The sequence below is a fragment of the Triticum aestivum genome, chromosome 2A (genome assembly GCF_018294505.1).
Source record: "Triticum aestivum cultivar Chinese Spring chromosome 2A, IWGSC CS RefSeq v2.1, whole genome shotgun sequence".
In the NCBI taxonomy this organism is placed as follows: domain Eukaryota; kingdom Viridiplantae; phylum Streptophyta; class Magnoliopsida; order Poales; family Poaceae; genus Triticum; species Triticum aestivum.
Window position 1 is genome coordinate 517420337 of NC_057797.1, and position 23296 is coordinate 517443632.

At 48.0% G+C, this 23296-nt stretch overlaps 2 protein-coding genes across 4 annotated transcripts; both read right to left on the reverse strand.

Moving 5' to 3' along the window:
• Nucleotides 1-1687: 1687 nt before the first annotated feature.
• On the reverse strand, nucleotides 1688-11267 carry LOC123189184 (WD repeat-containing protein 44). Of its 3 annotated transcripts, none has more exons than XM_044601531.1 (8): nucleotides 10968-11267; nucleotides 3761-4552; nucleotides 3489-3579; nucleotides 3132-3289; nucleotides 3005-3056; nucleotides 2820-2899; nucleotides 2636-2729; nucleotides 1688-2516 (listed from the first exon to the last, which is right to left on the reverse strand). In XM_044601531.1, the coding sequence occupies exons 2-8, from the start codon at nucleotides 4538-4540 to the stop codon at nucleotides 2014-2016; spliced, it is 1758 nt and encodes a 585-aa protein (XP_044457466.1). In that variant the 5' UTR covers nucleotides 4541-4552; nucleotides 10968-11267; the 3' UTR covers nucleotides 1688-2013. The 3 variants fall into 3 exon arrangements, with proteins under 3 accessions (XP_044457466.1, XP_044457463.1, XP_044457464.1); XM_044601528.1 differs by having other exon boundaries at nucleotides 3761-4927; XM_044601529.1 differs by having other exon boundaries at nucleotides 3761-4933.
• LOC123189183 (uncharacterized) lies at nucleotides 5636-9546 on the reverse strand. Its single transcript, XM_044601527.1, has 3 exons — nucleotides 9219-9546; nucleotides 6276-8925; nucleotides 5636-6194 (listed from the first exon to the last, which is right to left on the reverse strand). The coding sequence occupies exons 1-3, from the start codon at nucleotides 9248-9250 to the stop codon at nucleotides 5763-5765; spliced, it is 3114 nt and encodes a 1037-aa protein (XP_044457462.1). The 5' UTR covers nucleotides 9251-9546; the 3' UTR covers nucleotides 5636-5762.
• Nucleotides 11268-23296: the final 12029 nt, after the last annotated feature.

Consider the following 23296-nt stretch of genomic DNA (forward strand, 5'->3'; position numbering starts at 1 on the left):
TTTCTTATGTGTTGGTCTAAATGGTGCAACTACTAAAATAAATACAATTTCTTATTTCACCTAGTTTTCTAGTAAGTGCAAAATGCACTTTTCACTAAACAAAAAGTTGCGCTTCGACTTAGACATGAGGAAATTTCCTACGAGCTTGGATTGGAAAAATCATTAGTCATATGCCTTGATTCTAAATCTCTTGGTACGACATTTTACGTTGTTATGTTGTGACTGCATCTAGGACCCATTAGTGGGTCTTGATTATACATGACAACATGATTAAATGGACTAACATTCTACTTGAGTTGTCAACATGATTAAATGGACTAACATTCTACTTGAGTCGGCACGGTCAGTCGACATCCTGGCCATGGCACCGCGGTTGTCACGTCCATCCTAAGATTTTAAACTACTGGGTAAGATCAACCCCCAACCGCAGTTTGATTATACATGTCAACATGATTAAATGGACCAATGCCCCTAGACTTCACCTAGCACTTCTTGACCGTGCCGACGAAGTTCAAGCTGAAGACAAACACTGGCTCCTCATGGAGGGTCACTGTGAGGTTGATGAACGGCAGGACCACTCTCGATTAGGGTTGGGCCACCATCGCCGTCGTCCATCAGATCAAGATCGGGTACATGGTGACCTTCAAGTTGCTGACTCCCGACACGCTGAAGGTCATCCTCTTCAACGACGAAGGCATTGAAGTGGTGACAAAGTGCGGGAGGCACGAGAACGCCTTCGGCGTAAATGTCTAGGACAACTCTCAGTTGCTCCAACTGGTTTAGTATCGACTATATCATACTGATTTGCTTCAAAACTGCTATGTTTAAGTGTGGTACTATGTTTAAAACTGCTTGCTATTGTTTTAAACTATGTTAATATGCTATTTTGTGTGTGTCTTTGGGTTGTCCTACAGGCCCATGTGTGCTGATAACCTCACCACCTCACCAAAGAGGTTACAAGACAACAGGTGTTGCATGAAACCAAACACCATGCCTTGTGTGTTTCGTCTAAACAAGCGGGCAACCAAACAGGCCACATTTCGTTAAGCTCCATGCAGGCTAGAAGGTATGCAGCCAACCAAACTAGGTGCGGATGTTTTTTCACGTGTTTTCCTCAGTCAGGCCCAATTGAAAATTGTATGCTATGCAGGCAAAAGTTGCTACGAGAACCAGACACTCCCCTTGTAGCACCATGGTTAATAGAAGAAAAAAAAAACATCAGCACAGGCCCACAAACAAATACACTGCCTGTAGACCCGTCACTCACTGTTGGCACCCTGTGTTGTACGTCAGTGTGGAGCCTAGCAGCAAACATGTATCTCGTGAACGTCGTCATCAGGAACGTGCAATGTTGCAACTTTAAAATGGGGCGGAGGCAGGCAACGGCTGCGAGCCGAACCGACCGAAACGTGCGGCTCCGCGTGACTAGGGTTGGAGCTTTTCCTGCCACCAACTCACCAAGTTGGCAAGTTGGAACATTCCAGTAGCGCTTTCTGTACCGAACGCGCATAGCCACAGCTCGGAGAATCGCAACAAGCACATGATCATGACTGCAAGTCTGGAAGCAACCGGTGGGAGACCTCACCTCACCAGTCACCAGCTTGACTGACAATAACTGAACTTAAATGCAGCCAAAACATCAGGACTTGCACTGTCTGGTCTTCCAAGAGTGAAATACACACAAGGATTTTTGCCCACCATCTTTGAAAACAGCTTCAACAGGGTTACATATGCTAGTCACCTCGTAGAGAGGAACTAGCAACAAAAAACCTAAGCAACAATTTTGAGGCCTTTTCATAAAGAAAAAAAGAGAGCTTGCAGACAAAAGCGAGCATCTCCACTGATTAATCTCCTTTTCAGAAGCTAGGGACCCCCGTGGTACAACATTCCCTCTTTTCTTGGTGCTATACCAAACCTCTCTTCCACCACTCCCCCAACACTTCCGGAGGAAGAACAAAAAAACAACTCAAGGTCGTCAGTAGAAGAAACTAGTGATAACCAAAGCTTACAACCTCACAACGTCACAGGCAAGCCGTAGTTGTGGAAGGACCGGATCACGCCGCCGTGGCTCGCCGTCACTATCACCATGTTCCAGGCAGCCGATATCGCCGAGAGACAGTCAGCCAGCCGGGGGCCATTGACAGGCTTCGCCGAAGTGAGCTTCTCCTCTGGCCACGTCACAGACCCCCTCATGCCGTCCGCGAAGAACCATGTCCCAGGGGAACGGCTTTCTCCTCCATGGCGGCGTAAAGCCGACGCGCTGGCAGATTTCTCGGGCAAGCGGGACGGCTTGACATGCCTGTCTTGGTGCACCCCCGGCCATGGCACCGCGGTTGTCACGTCCTTGGAGAAGAACATTTCGCACGATCGAACCGATTTGGCTTCACCTTTCTGTGAGGCGCTGCTTGAGTTGTCAAAATTCCATATGTAGACATTGGAGTCCATGCCAGTGGATATAAGATATCTGCCATCTGATGTTAGTGATGGCGATGAAAGAGCCTTCGACTTCCAAGGCCCTGCATCGTAAAGCACAAAGGATGGTGTTAGGATCACTGAGATCATGAAACGTAAACATGTGAAAACGGAAACGTTCTAAGCCAATGAAGGATGGAAACTTCTGCAAAAATATACGTGCCTTTAAACTTTTGGACGATATCAGCACCATCAGCAACTCGAATCTTGGAATCTGTTGATGTAACTAGGAATCTAGGGGAATCACTTGTACATAACTGCCAAGTGCCAATCACAAATTAGTTTATCGGCATAACAATTACTTCCAAATATACTACCAGTAGAGAATATCATGGCAGATATCACACCTGCAGACTCTTGATCCGATTGGCAGCAGATTTCTTTTTCCCTTGCATAAACAATTCTTTGTCTAGTTGGATGTCTTCACCTACAGAAACGAACTGCTCAGCTGAGAGTACTATAATATATCATTACTAAGAGACATGCAAAGTAACAAAAACCACATGGATGGTAAGTGTTGACTTCTATGTACCTGATTGATCGTAGAAGCGACAAACTCCTCCAGTCGTGCCAACAACAAAATTCTGATTTACAGAGAGCATGAATTAGTATTCGGTAATGCAAAATAATCTGCAATAACATTTTGATCAGATCCAAACCTTTCCATCTGGTTGGTAACTAACAGCAGATATAACATTCCTGGTATCAGCCCAGTTGACGACCCGCTTGTGTAGAACATCCCAAATGCGAACTTTACCATCTATTGAACCACTGATGAAGTATCTTTCGTCAGTAGGATTGAACTGAACACACGTCACTGTTGGCAATTTCAAAGGAAAGTTAAGTTCTTATTCATGGAAATATTGAAACTGCAATGGCTCAAAATTTGGAGTATACGATAAGACTCTTTGCCACTAAAACAACAAAACCAGTAGAACAATGTAAGAAATCAACAATGGGCAAGGCACTAGGCCATCAAAAGCACACAACAGTTGGTTTATGATATTTCTGCTTACCGTAGTCTTTGTGTCTGAATACTCCAAGACAAACATCTGAGCCAACTTTCCACAATCTGACTGTCTTATCTTTTGATGAGGTCAACAGACACTGCAGTCAAAACCAAGCCAATGAAGGTAAGCAATTAAGCAAATGTAACAAAAGATAATAATCTAAGAGTATGTTCATGATACATGAAAACATGTTAACAGACAATCATTCAGGCCAAAATGTAGGTTGAGTATGAGTATAAGTAATGTGATAGCTCTAGAGAACCAAACGAGAAACTTACATCTGAATTCGACCATGTCATATCCAGGACATCACCTGTATGGCCATGCAATTCATGCAATGGGCTCTCTGTAATGTGAAAACCCTTGCTTGGCATAACTGCAAGTGCACGGCCCTGCCCCTCTTCTAGCTTCGGTTTTAGGATTTTAATTTTCTCTACATGTTCATGAGAGTGGTTCTCTCCCCCATACATTTTAGAATGTGCGTCCACTTCTGTAATCTGCCAAATTCTCACAACACAGTCCTCACCACCACTTGCTAAATACCAGCCAGACGGACTAAACTTCATTACTCTAATTAAACCGTTGTGAGCCCGGATTTCTTGACCCATATAGACAGCAGAGAATTCCGCATTCTTCTTCTTTCGGTGCTGAACTTTTGTTCTGGATGGTATACTTGTCGTGCAGCTTTTTACATGGACATCAGTCTTGCACATTCCACCGAAACTCCTCTTCTTCATCAAGTTTTTGCACAAGCTTTTGATATCCTTTTTCTTTCCACCAATAGCCTCTTTTGCCTCTGTTGCCAGGGCAGGACTCTGGCAATATGCTCTTCGTAATAACTTTTGAACAGATCGAGAAACACCAACTAAGCTTTCAAACTCCAGAAGAGACAACACCTTATCTGTTGCAACATCCTTGAGAAAGCTAGTTAGTCCGTCATGCCCGCCATTATGAACTACATATCTCTTTCCACTATCCAGATCCCTAATGCAGCAGGCGGCATCAAATGCTGATTCATTCTCAGGTATAGATGAACCCAAAGAAGAGACGTCGCTCATAACAGTCCTTTCCTGCAAGTCAGCACCAGTGTCAGCACTTGTTATCTCTGCCTGACATTGAGGAAGATCCACTTTAGTGGAACCTAAGTCATCTAATCCCATTCCCTCCAGGAATCTTTGCCGCCTTTCTTTAACACTCATTGGCTCGTTTGCCCAAATGTCGTACTCAAATTCCCTTGGCGCCAATCCTTCGCCACTCGTACTACAATCATCTGATGATGAAGGCTCCCTTGCTGAACTAATATCATCAAATGCATCAAAGAAGATATCATCCCTGTCTGAGTTGGATCTTGGCATATCGCACTAAATTTCTTCTAGATTGAGAAAACAATCGGCACAGAGGTCTTGTCGACCAGTGTGAAAGGTGAGTAGTGATCAAAATGTCATCTGCAACTGACAACGCAAATGTCAGGCTGCCGACATGGAATAGAGCAGCCGAGAACATGAAAAAAACATGAAGTACAGTACAGTGGAAATGAACTAAACGCAAAAGAAACGATTGAGTACCCGATATGTCAAGTAATTATCCAGCGATGGCTGACCAACTTTATCAGTTCTATTCTAGCCCAACATCCCATGGTTTTATTTATTACATTAAACTTATGTGTGTACAATTAGATAACCAGTTAGATTACATGAAACTAGCGATGGTATAACAGCAACAATCATAATACTATCTACACTTGTTCAGGTACAAAGAAATGCTCATGGCAAGCACTGATATGCAAGTGGGGAAAGTGAGATTAAGGCGTGCAGCAGTCCTGGCCCTGCAGCCAGCAGAGGAGGAGCACAGAGATGCCCCACTCCCACATGATAATCCAACGAAACAAGAAGCGCCAAGGCCTTGGATGGACAAGACAACTCAAAATAAACGAATCACGCAGTTCATCAGCAAGCAGCATTGCAGATCAACTGGTCATCCATCAAGAAACTGCGTACGTACCATGCCAGGAAGCCTGATGCAAGGGGAAAACACAAGCACAGACGCACAGGCTCTCCTCCCTCTGACCTAGCAACTCCTAACCCTACTCCAACTTGTGCTTAAGTTACTTAAACCTGACACTTACAAGTCACTGTGCCTAGATCCCCAAAATATGTAATGTAACATAAGCATTCATTCAAGTCTGAGTTTTTAGTTACATAAACCTGGCATTTACAAGTCAGTTTTCATAAAGATGTAAACTTTTCATTCACAAAAGAAGCCTTCGACATAGGATTTTCTTCAGTGGTTGCCACTGGCAGTGAAGTACTCCATGAATCTGCCCCCTGTTGAACCTGAACCCCTCATTACTGGTAGCTTCTCTCTAGTATTAGCTGCAGCTGGTTGTGAAGCAACTTCTTGTATGTCAAACCCATGAAAAGGATCATGTGCTTCGAAGACCGCATGCGCATGAAAAGGATCTTGAATTGCAGCTTCAGCTTGTCCTCTGCCTCTGCCTTTTCCACGGCCTCTTCCGCTTCCATTTACTTGTGCTCTTCCTCCCCCTCTGCCTTTGGCTGCACCAGTTGAAGTATCTGCTTCAGCTTGAGCATGAACATGAACTGGTGCTGCTTCAGCTTGAACATGAACAGGTGATGCTTCGGCTTGACCATGAAGTGGTGTTTCTTCAGCTTGATCATGGATTGGTCCTTCTTCAAATATTCTTCTATTACTCTGAGCAACCAGTACAAACACTCAAAGTTGTGTTAACAAGCAGAAACATATGCTAATTACATTTATGAATATGTGAATTACCTTGTGCTTGTTTTTTCTTATCGCCAAGTCTACTCTCAGTGGTGTGGTACAACTGGTATACTTGTGACCAGGTTTGTGGCAGTTCGAGCATGTCGTTGTTGTCATCCTATGTCTAGAACCCGGCTGAGGCACCTCATGCACTCCCTTCCTTCTGCTCTTCTTAGGTCTTCCAGGATGTCTAGTGAAAATTGGTGGGTCAATATCGGGTGTTTCAGTCTTTGTCCAACTATCTTTGCTAGGGACAGGGTATATAATATTGTTGTAGGCAACCTGGTACATAGCCCTTTTGAAGAATGCACTCATATAATCTTCAGGATGCTCTTTTTTCTTATAAATGCATGACACTGCATGTTTGCATGGCACACCATTAATGTCCCACCTTCTACATCCACATGTATTAGCATCGACATTAACAACATATGTTTTCAATCCAGAAGTAACTTGCCACAGCCCTTGACCTGCACATACTGGCCTACAATGCTTTGCCCTGGTCTTCTCAAGTTCCAACTTCTCTGCATAGTTTCGTGTGATCTCCCAATTTGAATTAACGAGCCCCTCTCTATTGCTGTTGTATCTGACCATTAGTTTTGTCCTAATGTTGTCTATCATGGTTTGAATGGGCTTGTCTCTAGTTTCTAGGATATACTTGTTGAATACTTCACTTAAGTTGTTCACCACTAAATCTGTTTTGCAATTTGTGTCCATGTCATGCCTTGCCCAATGCCTAGGTGGAATTTTGGACAACCATTCCCATGCACTTTCACTCTCAGCCTTCAAGTCACTCATAGCAGCATCATAATCAGACTTTTGGTAAGCATATGCAGCACTATCCATGTGTTTTTTAAGATCACCACCCTTGTGACCAGCAGTTTGAAAATTTGCGTAAATATGCCTAAGACAATATCTCTGATCACAATTAGGAAATACTTTGTCTATGGCATTCAGCAGGCCCTTTTGTCTGTCTGACATGATAGTCCACCTTCCAAATGGCCCTGAGTCGCCACCAAGAGCATACTTGAGTTGTTCAAGGAACCAACACCAATTAGGAATGTCTTCTTTGCCAACAACTCCAAATGCAATGGGGAACAAGTTGTTGTTGCCATCCCTTCCAGAGGCGGCCAACACTTGTGCTCCTGTAGTCAGCTTAACAAAGCATCCATCAAGACCAATGAATGGCCTACATCCATGCAAAAATCCCTCCTTAGATGCATTCACACAGAAGAATAAGCCATGAAACTTAGGATTCATTGCAGGTGGTGGCTGCTGAACCGTGGTCACGATGCATCGGCTGCCTGGGTTTGTATCAAGCACTGTCTGCAAGTAGTCCCTGATCCTCACATACTGTTGTTTGTGATTTCCTAACACAATATCCGCTGCTTTATTCCTTGCCCTATATGCCATCATAGGAGTGATGTCTACACCATGATTTCTCTTGGTAGTGTCTATTAGCGCGCTTATCTTCCAATCTGGATCGCCTCTAAAGTTCTCCTCATACCTGTTGCTCAACCATGTGCTGTCCACTCTAGAAGTATCATAGGTAATGCCACAAGTATGAGGTAACACCATCTTCCTAATGCAAACAGTCTCTTCTCTCTTGATAGCTGAAGCTGTCATATAGAATTGGCAAAGTTCAGTCACACAACAAACATTGACCCGATCTCTATCATTTCTAAGATACATATAGTCTCTACTTTGAAGTATATGATAATTCTTCAAGGCTCTTCTGTATTGATGCATGTTCACAAAACACATATGCAAACAGAGTTGTTCACCTCCAAGCAACCTGCCCTCATCATACCACACTCTAGTTGGAAGTGGTTGTGCTCTACTCTTCTTGCATTTTGGTGCAACGGATATTGCAGGTTCAAAGCCATCATCATCGCTTGATATTATATCCATTCCAATATCCTCACTTCCTGGATCTGAAAGTTCACATGCTTGAGTGTTGGTTACATCTCGCAACTTTGCTTGTGAACCGAGAATAGCATCCTTCCTCAGTTTCTTCTTCTGCCATGCTTCTGCTCTCTTCTTTGATGGATTGCAAGAATCAAGTGTGCTATCTTCAATAGGAATAACAGGTGTATCATCTAGTAGTGGATAAAGGTCCTCAATATCGGTGTCGCCCTCCATGTGCTCCGCAGGATCTTCTTTCTGTCTCTTTAATCGAGCAAGATTTTCCAAGTCTTCATCATCATAATTCTCAGCCACTGCCATCTCTTCTTTTTCCTCTACCACTGCCATCTCTTCTTCTTCCTCTGTCACCTCAACTTTTTCCTCTAACACATTTTCTTGCTCAACTATGACTTCGTTAATGCCCTCTTTGGTTGGCTGCTCTATCAACAATGCTTGCTTCCTCGTTCTTTTCTTGCCGCGGGTTGGTGCGGGTCTCCTCAAAACTGACAGATTCAACATCTTAACGCTCTTGTACTGATTTACCATTGTTGTCACCTTCTTATTACTGTCCAATAGCTCCATGCCAACTAATCCTCCGCACTGATAATAGATGGTATCCTTTTTGTTATAGCCAACAGAGCACACCAAGCTCACTAACTTGAGAAAAGTGATATCAGACAGTCCAATTATCCTTTGCACATTATCCCCTAGACCATTAATTGGCAGCACATTAACCACCCAAAGTTCATCATCTACACTGCATAATGAAACATACTTGTATATCAGAGAAAGAAAAGCAACAAAAAAGACATGATTTTTTGCTTCAATTCCAACCCTAGATAGCTCGAATCTGATTTAAAATGCAATTAGCTAATACCAATATTGTAACAAATTAGGCGCCTGCTGAAAACTAGTAAAATCTACCAACATAATCACGTCATTCATGAGCAATCACTGAAAATCACTACCTATTTGGTTACAACCAACCCTAAAATCCCCAAAACAAACCAATTTATCAAAGCCAAGAGGAGCTGGAGAGTGGGTGCATACTCAATGCCGGAATTGTTGAAGCTCCACTCCATGATGCGTGTCCGTGAGTCGCCGCGCAACGGCTACCCCAGTTCAAGGAAGAAAGGAGAAGAGGCGCGAGGAACTGGGTGGGTGTGGAGGACGACGGCGCTGGGAAGATGAGGCGGTGTTGAAGCGGAGGAGGAGATGATGTCGGGGAGAAGGGGGAGGAGGGGCGCTGGGGCGACGGGGGCGACGGGGGCGGCGACCTACCGGCGACGAGCGAGCCGGCGGCGGCTTGGCTCTCGCTCGGGAGGACACCGCACGCACGCACGTGTACAGCGTTTGTGTTACTGGGCATTAGTTAGAGGATTTGGGCTGTGTGGGGTGGATTTGGGCCGTGTGTTACTAGTTAGCCCAAAAGTTGTGGTTTTGTGAAAACTTCTCCAAAAGGTGAGGTAAAGTGTTATAAGTGCCTCTGAAGTTGATGTTCTGTGCAATTCACTCTTAAAAATAAAATGGCAGAGCACCGGGGTCCTGCTCACCAACAAGGCAACAGCTCACCAACACAGCGCTGCCAAACCGTACCCACGTTGGGCATCCCGCCGCGCCGGCAGAGGAAGCAGGCGACCAACCCACACGGGCAGGCGGCGGCGGAGGCCACAAAGCAGCAGCGGCAGCGGCATGGCGCGCAGATCCCGAGGGGAAGCAAGCAAGCAAGCAAGCAACAGCTAGAAACAGCGCAGAAAGGCTAAAGAGACAAAAGTAAAAAAGAAGGGCCATACGAATAGGAGAGGAGAGGAGGACGGCACGTAAAAACAGCTGCTACGCCGTAGCAGTAGTACTTTGGCTGCTGCGTCTGCGTGCCACCGGAGGGAGAAGCGCGGGCGGGGGTCCAGCGACGTGCGCTGCCGCCGCGCGCTGGCTGCTCTATTTTAACGCCTACCACTACCGCTACGCCGACGGCCGGACGGGCTCGGGCGTAGGCGCGTGGCTGGCCATTAAAGACGCGTCTTTACGCTGCTCCTCTCATCAATCAAAGGGAGAAAGATGCGGCAGCGATCTCTCGTTTTTGATTTGCGGTGCTTTTTTGGTTCCTGTGCACAAATGGCAGCGCTAACAAATGAAACGGATTTATTTTTCGGCGCCTCCCCTTCGTCTCAGATGAAAATGAGAATTTAACTGCATCGCCACAGATTCCGAACGTTACCAGTGCTGGCTCGGTTGAGTACAAAAAACTGCAAGCCATAGTAGTAAATGCGATGTGAATGAAAACGAATCGTCTGGTAGTTACTAGACAGAGTGATCTCGACAGAACGGCGCCATTCAACGGGGATAATCTGGTCGCACTGGTGTTCAATTCAGTTGTGTGCTACTACTAGAATGTGGGAAAAGCAACGCTCGTCCGTTTCAAAATGACAAAAACACAAAAAAGAAGTCCCTTTCCTGAAACAAACGTTCGAAGCTTCTGGTGATTACCGGCGCTCCGATCGCAACTCGATGGGCAAAATTTGCAGTTGAATCTCAGGCGGCGCAAGCAAAACGAAGGCGGGCTAAAATCCAAGGCTCGGAAGAAAAGAAAGCGAATACTGGTACTACTACCGAGCCCCCCAAAATAACGAAGCATATCCCACTGCCCACGAACTGTACCATTCAAACAGGAACGGCCACAGAGGAGGAGAAGGAGACACTCCGTATAGCAAATCACTGTGCCATTCCAGCAACCAAACCATACGGATCGACCCCCCAAAGAAAAGAAAAGAAGGACAGAAAGGAATCGAATCTCGTCACCTTCTCCGCGCGCGTGAGGACTCCGGACGAGGAGAATCGATCGGCTCTTCACGGCGTCGCCTCCGGCCGCCGTCAAGGCCTCCGGCGGCCAGGCAGCCGCGCGGTGCCTGGTGCTGCTGCTGCTCCCGGGGCGGCCGGCGGAGGGTTCGAGGGGGGACAGACAGAGGGGAGGGGAATGAGGACTCGTTCCGGTTGGAGCTTGGGATTGGGGTTCTTGGACTCTTCTTCCGCTCCTTCCGTGCGCTCCCTCCCTCCGTCTTTGTACGTACCTTGTGGCCTTGGTTTCCTAGGCGGTCGAGCTGTTCCCTTGTGTAAATAAATGGAGCTGTAACGCTAAATCGCGACGCGGTCCGCCTTTGATCGGTCGCATCGCATTCTCCGGCCCGGTGCTCGGCCGGTCTTTTCCCCCATCTTCTTCTGATTCTTGATTGGCTGCTGCTGCGTGTCCAACGGCATGGAAACCTACGGAATTTTCGCTGGGATTGCTGCTACCTTCCAAACAAAAGTTTAGAAATGTGAAGTGATTTTTGGGGTTTATTTTGGTCCCCTCGACTTTGAAATAGGAGTAACTTTAATTCTGGGTCCTTCTGACGACAGGTATGTTGTCGTGGAAGTGAGGCGTTTTTTATGTTGTCATACTACTACTTCCTCCGTCTAGGTGTGTAAATCATCTTACGTTGTGCATCGCGATCAAGGCAGAGAGGAAAACGAGAAAACTTAATGTCTTTTTGTTAATTAATAGCATTGCATGCAATGAACTAATCACTGCATGTTATGTTTGGTAGTTTTAAGTCATTGAAAGCATGCACGGCCCACATATATTATTGGTTGATATGCCACAAGACAAGAAACAAGGAGGGAGTTAATGTACGGTGCCTAAGTGTTTTGGGATTATTTGGTTTTCGTAAGGTGACTTACACACCTAGACGGAGAGGGTACTTCTTTCTGTTTTCTTGAAATTGCTTCCTGCTTCCTCTGTTTTTTAAAATATAAGGCTGTTGATTTTTGTAAAAAAAATCGAAATTTTCCGTGTTTAATTGAGTTTATAGCAAAAATATATCGAAGTCTACAATATTATTGTGGTTGTTGATATTTTTCTCTATGAAATTGGCTAAAGTTAGAGAACTTGAACTTTTCAGAACATTAAGGCCTCTTTTGGTTCATAGGATAGGATTATCATAGGAATAGGAATCTTGTAGGAAATAAAATGGCATGTATCTCAAATCCTATGAGTAGGAATAGGAAACAAGATGTCATTTGGTTGACACCAAAGAAATTTTTCCATTGAGTCTAGGCTCTTTTTTATTTTCCTATGAAATATGGAGGATAGGAACCAATCCTATGTAGGAATAGGAATCCATTCCTATGAACCAAAGGGCTCTAAAGGATACAGTTTTGTTTTGTTTGTTTTTTTGGCGGGGAGATGCAGTTTAGTTTACGCATGAGCTACAGTACATTTGTTTGGTTTGGGGCAACCCGCAAGTTGACAATAAAGGAATGGTAAGGAAAAAATCTGACTTGAGGAGAAGCATAAAAAATTCACTTCATTGGTGTCATCAATACTTTAGGTTTCAAGGAAACACATTGATATGGCATTAATATCGTTCTATCGATGTGCTATTCTGCCTTCAAATTTAAATCTCGAGATCAGAAATGAACTTGTGAAAAATCTAAATAACCGTAATGTGACTGTGGTAGGGAAAGATGACCAAATTGCTCATTTGTTATTATCTTACACATATCCGAGTAGCTAAAAAAGCTCAATAAAGCGACCATTCCTCGGAATGAATAAAGAGGCAAAAAAGAATTTAACCACATATATATTTTTACATAAATTCAGAATGTAGACTCAAAAGACAATAGTTGCCATTTTTCAGGAAATTACAAAATGGCCCCAGTCTCCTTGAACTCGAATTATTTTTGGAAATGATTACATACCCTTTAGAGCCGATTTTTTTTTCTTCCTAAATCAATAAACACACTCCCTAAAATAAAGAATATGGTTTTTCAATTATTTCGGAAAAATACTATGCTGTAAGAGACCCGGGGTGCACTTCATTATTTAGGCCATCCAACATATCTTCCACATGTGATCTCCCTATACACTATACATAGCATACATTAGAGAAAGAGATGGAGACCTACCTAATTGGCGGCACTTGTGGAACACATCCCGGTTCTTCGCACGCGTCTAGACAAACAACACAACCCTTTGATCGCTCTCATGCCAACAGTTGTTAACTTGCAACAAGTGCCATAGAACTATGGATAAAGGGGCAGCGGGACAGTGATGCATGTGAGTTGGGTTGGGGGGGTGATGGAGCCATGAGCTAGTGGCCTCGATTATTTTTAGCATCTACCGATCTCCCCCTCCAATTGGAGGCTTTTCTTCAGATAACCCACTCACCACCATGCTTCTTTCCAACGGAAGCCTGATTCGACTTCTAGACCTTCCGATCGTAGAACAGGATGACACTTTGTGGACTGATCTTCCGCGTTCACATGTTGGGGTAGGGGTAGGGGTAGGGGTACGCGCATCGCATGTACTGCTGCTAGTTCACGGGGATAAATAATGGACGGTGTGCCTTGAAAAGATGGAGGAAAATGGTCGGTGGTACAGCGTTTTCCTTTGCTGATATGATGTGGACGTAGTGCTTGCACCGGGTATAATGATAGTCTTGGTTGTAGATAGATAGAAAAATGATTTAGCGGCGAAAATGTTCCAGCCTACGAGTTAACGGATCTAATCTGTCAAACTTAGCTTGCATAATTTATACGCTGTATACTACGGGTCTATGGCTAACAGGCTGTGTATCTGTGCTGGACGAGTTGCTCCTGTTTACTGTACCATCGTTTCCGCGGGGCTACATGTAGGAGATTAGAGGATTGATGTAACTCACGATATATTGATCGGGTGCATATGCACGTATATATATAGGTACAAGGGTAGCCACGTCCTCAACTATACAAGGGAGGAGGACGGCTTGTGGTACAAGAAATATACATGCAATATACATATCTCAACACCCCCCCGCAGTCGAAACATCGGGACGTCCGACGCAGAGACTGGAGCGAAAATCCTCGAAAGACGCCGTAGGCAACCCTTTGGTCATGATGTCCGCAAACTGTTGGGAAGTAGGGACATGGAGAACCCGGATGTGTCCAAGAGCCACCTGTTCCCGAACAAAATGGATATCGAGCTCAATATGTTTGGTGCGGCGGTGATGAACTGGGTTGGCGGAGAGGTACACAGCGGAGACGTTGTCGCAGTAGACAATGGTGGCCTTGGCGACAGGACAAGAGAGCTCAAGAAGAAGCTGACGAAGCCAGGAGCACTCTGCAACAACATTAGCCACTGCTCGATACTCGGCTTCAGCACTGGAGCGAGAAACAGTGGGCTGCCGCTTAGACGACCAAGAGATCAACGATGGTCCAAGATAAACACAATAGCCCGAGGTGGAACGTCTCGTGTCAGGGCAGCCGGCCCAGTCAGCATCCGAGTAAGCAGTGATGTCCAGAGCCATAGAGGCATGAAGAGACAAACCGAAATCCAAGGTGCCGCGGATGTAGCGGAGGACCCGCTTGACCGCAGTCCAATGAGCATCACGAGGAGCATGCATGTGTAAGCAGACCTGCTGAACGGCGTATTGAAGCTCCGGGCGTGTCAGAGTGAGATACTGAAGGGAGCCCACAATAGACCGATATAACGAAGCATCCGGAGCAGGTGATCCGTCGGTGGCAGAGAGCTTGGCCTTCGTGTCGACAGGAGTAGACGCGGGTTTGCAATTAAGCATCCCAGCGCGATCAAGAAGCTCATGAGCATACTTCCGCTGATGAAGAAAGAAGCCATCCGCACGTCGAACAACCTCGATGCCGAGGAAATAGTGCAGAGGACCCAGGTCCTTAATGGCAAACTCAGCGCGAAGACGATCGGTAAGCTGTCGAAGAAGAGCACTAGAGCAAGCTGTCATGATGATGTCGTCGACATAAAGAAGTAAGTAGGCGGTAGCATCCCCGTGTTGGTAAATGAACAGCGAAGCATCGGAGCGAGCGGAGCGGAAGCCGAGTTGATGAAGAAACGCTGCAATGCGCTGGTACCAAGCGCGGGGAGCCTGCTTGAGCCCGTACAAGGAGCGAGAAAGCAGGCAAACATGCTCCGGACGAGTGTCGTCGACGAACCCCGTAGGCTGCTGGCAATAGACCTGCTCCTCAAGATGGCCATGTAGGAAGGCGTTGGAGACGTCCATCTGGTGCACCGGCCAGGCACGAGATACCGCGAGCTGAAGAACAGTGCGAATCATCCCGGGCTTGACAACCGGTGCGAATGTATCCGTGAAGTCAACGCCAGCACGCTGTCGAAAACCTCGGACCACCCAACGTGCTTTATAGCGGTCGAGGGTGCCATCGGGATGAAACTTGTGCTTGAACACCCACTTCCCGGTAATGATGTTGGCGTGCCGGGGGCGGGGAACAAGCTGCCAAGTCGCATTGCGCTGTAGAGCCTCAAATTCCTCCTTCATCGCTGCATACCAAAGCGGGTCGCGAAGAGCCATACGAGCGGAGGTCGGAAGAGGCGACAGTGGCACCGTAGACGCCGGACAAGCATACTCATCAGCAGAGTAACGGAGACTCGGCCGATGAACACCCATGCGTGCACGAGTGATAGGACCAGCAGGTGGTGGTGCAGTAGACGTAGAAGCAGCATGTGCCGGGGGCGCGCCATGCACGGCCGGGCTAGGCGACTGCCCCGACGAAGCTGGTGAAGGCGCCGGCGTTGCCAGCGAAGGGCCCGGGGTGGCCGGCGAGGCCGGCGAAGAGCCCGGCGTGGCCGGGGTGACCGGCGAGGCCGGCGAAGAGCCCGGCGTGGCCGACGAGCCAGGCGAGGCCGGCGAAGAGCCCGGCGTGGCCGGGGTGACCGGCGAGGCTGGCGAAGAGCCCGGCGTGGCCGACGAGCCAGGCGAGGCCGTCAAAGACTCCAACGAAGCCAGCAGAGGGGCTGGCGAGGCCAACGGTGCACGACCCAAAGGAAAAGGTCCAAGTGCAACACGTTGATGAGTAGAGCCAGCCAAGGGGTGATCATCTCCTGGCACCTCCATTTGTTCCTGTGCAAAAGGAAAAGAGCACTCGTCGAAATAAACATGCCTAGAGGTGATGACACGGTGAGACACCGGATCATAACATCGGTAGCCTTTAGTGTTAGCCGGGTAACCGAGGAAGACACAAGGTAAGGAGCGAGGGGCAAGTTTATGAGGGGCGTGGGCTGCGACACTAGGATAACAGAGGCATCCGAAAATGCGAAGACCGTCGTAGGATGGAGGAGACCCAAAGAGAAGATGATGCGGGGTGTAGTTCCAACGGACACGACACGGACGTAGGTTAACAAGGAGGGTGGCGGTGGCAAGGGCATCCGGCCAAAACCGTGGTGGCATGTAGGCGTGAAACAGAAGAGTGCGGACGCAGTCATTAAGAGTGCGAAGAACGCGTTCGGCCCGACCGTTTTGCTGGGAGGTGTATGGACAGGTTAACCGAAAGATGGTGCCGTGGTTGGCGAGAAGTGTACGGATGGTGAGGTTATCAAATTCCTTCCCGTTGTCGGTTTGTAGAGCATGGATGGGACGACCGAACTGTGTAGACACATAGGAGAAAAAGGCGAGGAGGGTGGCGGGAACGTCAGATTTCCGACGAAGCGGAAAGGTCCACACAAAATGAGAGTAGTCATCGAGAATAACAAGATAGTATAGAAAACCAGAATTACTTGTGATAGGTGACGTCCACACATCGCTATGAATTAATTCAAAAGGATAAGAAGCAACTGTCGAAGAAGAACTAAACGGGAGTCTAACATGTTTGCCCATGCGACATGCTTGACAAGAATGAGCATCCGCTTTATTACATGAAAAAGAAAAACCCTTGACTATTTGACGAAGTGCGGTGGTGCTAGGATGACCGAGACGGGCGTGCCAAAGATCAATGCCGGCGGAAAGAGCGAGAGGTGCAGTGTGTGATGATGATGAAGGCTGGACGGGGTACATGTCGCCGGGACTGTCACATCGGTGAAGAACCATCCGGGTGCGGGCGTCCTTAACAGAGAAACCAACTTCGTCAAATTCAACAGTTACAAAATTATCACGGGAAAGATTACGAACAGAGACTAAGTTCTGAATAAGTTGAGGAGACACGAGCACATTATTAAGAGACAATGGCCTAGATGTAGATGGAAAGGGAGTAGAACCGACATGAGTAATGGGAAGACCAGCGCCGTTACCGACGATGATACGAGAAGATGTGTGAACGGGAGACGCGGAGGAGAGGTTACCCGGGTAGGCTGCCATATGAGATGATGCACCGGTGTCCATGAACCAGTCGCCACCGCCGGTGTAAGAACCGGGCTGAGGCGTGTATTGCAGCGCCGAGAGCAGAGCCGGGTCGTAGGAGACCGGCGGCGTGGGGTAGCCAGCAAACCCCGTCACCCCCCCACTGGGATTTGGCGCGCCATAGCCAAACTGTGCAGGGTAGGGGGGAGGCGGTGGTGTCGGAGCGCCGGGCTGGGGGGCCGCGTAGAAGGCCTGGTGTGCCGCTGGTCGAGGCCCGAGAAGTCCTGGAAGTGGAGCGCGGGGAACCGGCATTGTATAGGCGTGTACAACCCCGGTCCAGGGATTGTGGCCGGTGCCCCATGGTGGCAAGGGAAGGTGCTGTTGCTGGCCACCACCACGCTGCTGTCCACCGCCGTTGTTGCTGCGGTTTCCACGGCCACGACGACCACCACGGCCGCGCCGGTCGCCCTGGTGCTGCTGCTGTTGTTGGGGAGGGGGCACCGGCGCCAGAGGCCGAGGTGGATGGGAGCCGTAGGAGGCGCCGTAGGGTGTGCCGTAGCCACCCGCACCTGCGGCTGCCGGAGGCACCGATGGGCGAGGCTGCGGAGGCAGCGAGGCGTCGTGGCCCCTGGCGGGAGGTGTTGATGTAGACCCGCCGTGGGAGTAGTCGGCGGCGAAGGCGGTATGAACCGCACGAGCCCGCAGGTTCTTCAGGCGACGCTCCTCAAGACGTAGGTAGGCCACCGCCCGTTCATAAGTAGGGTTAGCCATAAGAGTAAGATTGGACGCGGCATTACCGAGATCCTCGTTGAGGCCGGCGGTGAGGGTGGAGAGGAGGAGCTCGTCCCCAACCTTGAAGCCAACGTCATTGAGCTCGTCGGAGAGAGTCTTGAGGCGCATGCAGTAGGCGTCGATGGAGGAGTCGTTTTGGTGGCAACCAAAAAACTCCTGCTGTAAGAAGACGATCCGTTGGAGCTTGTTGTCGGTGAAGAGGCCGACGATCTTCGTCCACACCGTGTAGGCATCATCACCGTCGCGAACAACAGTGTGAAAGATGTCCTTGGACACGGTGAGGAAGAGCCACCGGATGATGGTGGCGTCAACCGCCATCCAATCCTCATCGCGACGCATGGTGAGGAAGTCGGTGGTGCCGTCGATGTGGTCACGGAGGTTGTACTCACGGAAGAGGAGTTTGAAATAGGTTTTCCATGCATAGAAGTTGGCCTCCGTGTGGGATAGCTTGATCGGAACGCGATCGAAGATCGGAACGTCACGGATGTACGCCGGGTTGGGGAGAGAGCCGGCCTCGGAGGAAGAGGCGAACGGGTTGCTGCGGTGGGAGAGGCTCGAGTGAGACATGGCAGCGATGGATGAGCGGCGCGGCTGGAAGGCGAAAGCAGCGCGGCTGGGTGCTAGGGCAGAAGCTACGCACAGCTTTGAGGAAAACGGCGGCTCGGCTGGAGATGCGAAAGCAGCGTGGGGCGTGGCTGGAAGCAAGGGAGCAGCGCAGGTTGGAACGTGAGGTGCGGCGGCGACTAGGGCGCGCTGGGGAGAGGCGCAGCAGCAGCTAGAGCGGCGGCGGAAAGAGGTAAGGCGCGGCGGCAGCTAGGGTTGCAGGGCGCGCGAGGGTAGACCGAGTTAGGCTGATACCATGTAGGAGATTAGAGGATTGATGTAACTCACGATATATTGATCGGGTGCATATGCACGTATATATATAGGTACAAGGGTAGCCACGTCCTCAACTATACAAGGGAGGAGGACGGCTTGTGGTACAAGAAATATACATGCAATATACATATCTCAACACTACAGGTTGCCATATGGCTGTGCTGACGAGCACGTAGTAGGACTTGCAATTCTTTTTTCTTTTCGCGCTAGAAAGGTACTACTAGATGATATAATAACTGAAGAGAAAGCGCCAGATGCACGACTATTTTCCCAGAGAATGTATGAATGTTTCAGGCTGTCTGTCGAGTCTTGACAGAGAAATGCAGTCAAGGTGCCTCTGCTCCGCACATAACTGAACGCATCTCAGACCGGAGCGTCACAACGCAGATAATAGCTAATTAAGCGCTCAGAGAACAGAAAGAAAAGTAAGATATAATCATGGTATGCACGGCAGTTAGCTCTGAAGAAACTCTGAAACGAAGACATCGCTGAGCGAGAGTTTTCAGAATATGCATGCCAGAGGAGCAGACAGACACGGACATGCAACGGGTAGAGTGCTGAAACAAGCAAGGAACAAACTTTGCAATGCACATGAGAATCAAACAAGCGCGGAATTTAAGGGCCTGTGCGTTGGTCAGGGATGGGCACGCACCTAATTAAGCTTCTGCAGGGGAGTTATTCCATCCAGAGTTGCCAGAGCAGAAGCGACGGGGCTGCAGTGATGTTTTGGGAGGTATGTTTCGGGTTCAGGAAGCAAGGCTAATGCTCATTAGTGGGAGCGGTTTGTCTGGGACGAAGGTGGTGAAGAAGAAGAAGCAGGCCCTAATGCGGCCATTTGTAGGCAGGGATTAGGCTAAGGGCGACAAACAGAAATATACTAGTACTCCCAAGTTGTAGCAGTGATACTGTTACCCATGAGCTCCCGCGATGTCAAACACTTTGGCGCATTCGCTCGCTGTGAAGTCAGACGAGACGCTGGATCAACTCCAAACAGCGGGGAGGGAGATTACACAAAGCGAAAGCATGTGGCTCTCAGCTCGCCCCGTCTAATCCCGGCTCGGGGTTAGTTAAGATTTCGAAAGCTTTGACGTGGATCCCCTCGCCCTCGCCCTCGCAATAATTTCCAAAAGTGCAGGTCGCCAGATGGACGCCGGCTTTGTTTATGCAGCCGCGTGCTGCCATGGTTATGCTCCACGTCCGGCTCCGCCGCTAACGTACTCCTACTATCACCTCGGGCGGCATGGGTTATTTACGTGCCCGCGCCCGTGTCCATGTGGCCGGCGAGCTTTCCGGCGCCAACCATGAGCACGTCCGCCTTGTCTAGCGACATGTTTACGGTCGCGACTTGCAGGGTCGCAGCGCAGATGCCAATGCCAATGCAGAGTGGAGCAAGTGGGGCGTGCTCCGGCCTCCACGTCCACGGCCACCGCTGCGGCGCACATGGATGGATCGTTGGAGCTGGAGCTGGACAAGCGATCGCTTTTCGGGTACGTACGTGTGATCGCCATGTCGCGTGAGACTGCGAGGCGAGGTCGTGGGGATGCGGCCCAGTGAGATGGCCACGATCAGAGTGTACTATCCCCATGCTATGCTATGCGCGTCCCGGCCTTTTCAGGGGAGGCGAGGCGAGGCGGGCAATGATAAATCTCCTGGATTAATCTGGCGCGATTCGGTATCTCTTTGGATTACCTAGTTAATTCGGATCGTAGGATTCGGAGACCGCCTGTCACTGTCAGGATCATTTGCAGCGAGATATCGATTGCATTATTTATTACTACTAGCAAAAGGGCCCGTGCATTACAACGGGAGAAAAAAAAATCATATTCTTCAATGGTTATGACCACATTTTGTTCACATCTCATCTCATGATTTTTAAAATTTATTTACAAATGCAAGAAAAATGTATCCTTTTTTAAATTTATTCACAAACTAAAGCAATGTTCACATTTTTGAAAAAATATCTTGGTTGTCAAAAATTTTTGATAATTCAAAGAATTATTCTGAATTTCAAGAAACGTTTTCTAAAAGACATACTATAATATTTCGATCTAACCCGGCAATTACTTCTTCAAAATTCACGCTCATGTCGTAAAAATATTGTAACAAACATGTTCAACTGAACTGTGTTTGGCACTGGATCAACTCATAAACTAACTTATAGACTGAAAAGTAGGATGCTTTTGTTGTCTTAAGGAAATACGTATGGAAAACATCACAAACTCACATAGCTACAGGAAAATTCGTAGCTTTGTACTTATCTAGCTCATCTATGGATCTCAGAGTTTTTCTTTGAAGCATATATAGGAGACTTGTATATTAATTCACACGTCCATGCAACCTTTGCTTGGCCCTGTCTGCTCATGCAGGTTAGAATTATTTTTTCATGCATAAATGATGTCGGGATTTTTTCTTATCAGACACTCCAATTGGGCTCTTGTCCTCGCCGCGAAGTCTCACCCAGTTGGCACTGCAGTTGAAGCATATAAAAGCCAAAACTTGTACGTAAATATATGTTAAGTAAAAGGAAGTGATTCCCACAACCCATGTTTTCTAACATATTTATGGGCATCCAAGATATTATGTCTGTCCATCAAGAAGATATGCATGGACAGATATCTTCATAGGCCGGAGCAGCGGCAATAACAGAAGGATTGTTGAACGGATACGTTACTGATGCAACGTATCACCAATTAGGGAGAATCATAAGACGTGCAAAGTGCTAGTCTGCTACTTACTTTCATCCATCCCTGCATGCTGCTGCTGCTGCATCCTGCATGGAAAGCCATCACCTCACCAGGATGTAGTTCACGCTCTTCTACAGCTCATAGCAAGGTTAGAACATGAAAATTGAGATCAACGCTCTTCTACCTGCTTGGGAAGTATATGAGAAAAAGGAAAGCTGGAACAATGTTCAGAGTCACAGGCCACTCCACACTACACCAAGCACACGACTCTATCTCTGATTCACAATGTTGTGTGAACCTCGACCTCGATCAACATACCTTGGTGGTGCCATTGATAGGCGATGGAGTGGTAAACCGGCGAGACGCTTCTTCCTGCGCCAGCCAGCGGCTCCCGGAACACCTTAAGCACTGCACCATGACGAACAACGAGAACATACGTCTGCAACTGCCAATGAAGGGAGCAATGAGTGGAGGATGATCGATGCATGAGGTTGGGAGGCGGCGACCTACTGATGATCGGTGCCGGTAGAGAAGAGCCCGATCACGGTTGACGGACATGCTAGGCGGGAGCGGGAGAGTCCAGCGGGGGGGGGGGGGGCATTGAGCGGAGGAGACGGTCGGCGGACAAATCTCATGGGGTGAACGGGTACTGGTAGAGCTCGATCTGGAGTGAAGTCCAGCGGGCGTTCTTGGGACCTTTGCCGCCATTGCGATCTATATATCACAAGAGACGATCCAGCTCTCTGGAGCCGATCGAGTCGAGGAGGACGTGAGCAAGGTAACAAACATACGCATCGTGAGAGATCAAGGAAGTCATGCACACGACCTCGGGCAACACCGTGGCCGATCTCGATCGGGAGGAAGACCAAGGACGCCCATCGTGCTTCCTCGAACTCGGCGCTGCTCTTCCTCGATGCGAGGTCTCGGCGTCTCGCCTAGGTATAGGAGAGCACGTGATCCCGAGCATCATATATATGGGAGGGTTAGGAAGGTTCAACTGGAAGTCTTGATCGTGAGTTTCTTTGTTTTCTTATTTAATTGGTTTTCTAGTAGTAGTACATGACTTTGACACGACATGTACGTTTTATTGAACCAAATTCGTGCAATGAAGAAAACAAAAAAAGGAATAAGGAATAAGAACCGCGACCGGAGAAAGAATAAAAGAAGGTAACATGTATTTGTGCACAAATGAGTTAGTGTCCTAGTGGTTAGTGCACCTGCGGTCTCCGCGAAGAGATCCTGAGTTCGAACCCTTCTGGTGCATTAACCACCTTTTTTGCTTGGGTTTGAAAAATATAAAGGAAAAACAGGCCGGCCCAATTACAAGCGCGCCAGTTGGTGAACCGGCGCAGAATTCGCCTAGTTGAATTACCGAGACAGAAATTTAGTGCTCCTATATGCTCTACCAGTTCATGGACGCACTGGTACGTGGCCGGGCATGCATGCGCCAGGCCACTATAAACTGTCCTTCTCATGATGCTTGTTTTTTAGGAAAAGAAAATCACTCTCATCATGCTTGGTACTACTATAATAATATAGTCGAATATTCTGGAGAACCGACGGAATGTGGACTGAGCTAAAGAAACCCAATAATGTCTCTTCCACTAAACGCACACAACAAACAGCGGCAAACAACGGAGGCTAGGCCCACGTCTTCCCA

Coding starts and splice junctions, on each gene's coding strand:
- LOC123189183 (XM_044601527.1), bottom strand. CDS start 9,250: ATGGAGTGGAGCTTCAACAATTCCGGCATTGA. Junction 8,926..9,218: donor TTCAACAATTCCGGCATTGA/GTATGCACCCAC, acceptor TTCATTATGCAG/TGTAGATGATGAACTTTGGG. Junction 6,195..6,275: donor TAAGAAAAAACAAGCACAAG/GTAATTCACATA, acceptor CTGGTTGCTCAG/AGTAATAGAAGAATATTTGA.
- LOC123189184 (XM_044601528.1), bottom strand. CDS start 4,837: ATGCCAAGATCCAACTCAGACAGGGATGATATCTTCTTTGATGCATTT. Junction 3,290..3,488: donor ATTCAGACACAAAGACTACG/GTAAGCAGAAAT, acceptor AATTGCCAACAG/TGACGTGTGTTCAGTTCAAT. Junction 2,730..2,819: donor ATCGGATCAAGAGTCTGCAG/GTGTGATATCTG, acceptor GGCACTTGGCAG/TTATGTACAAGTGATTCCCC.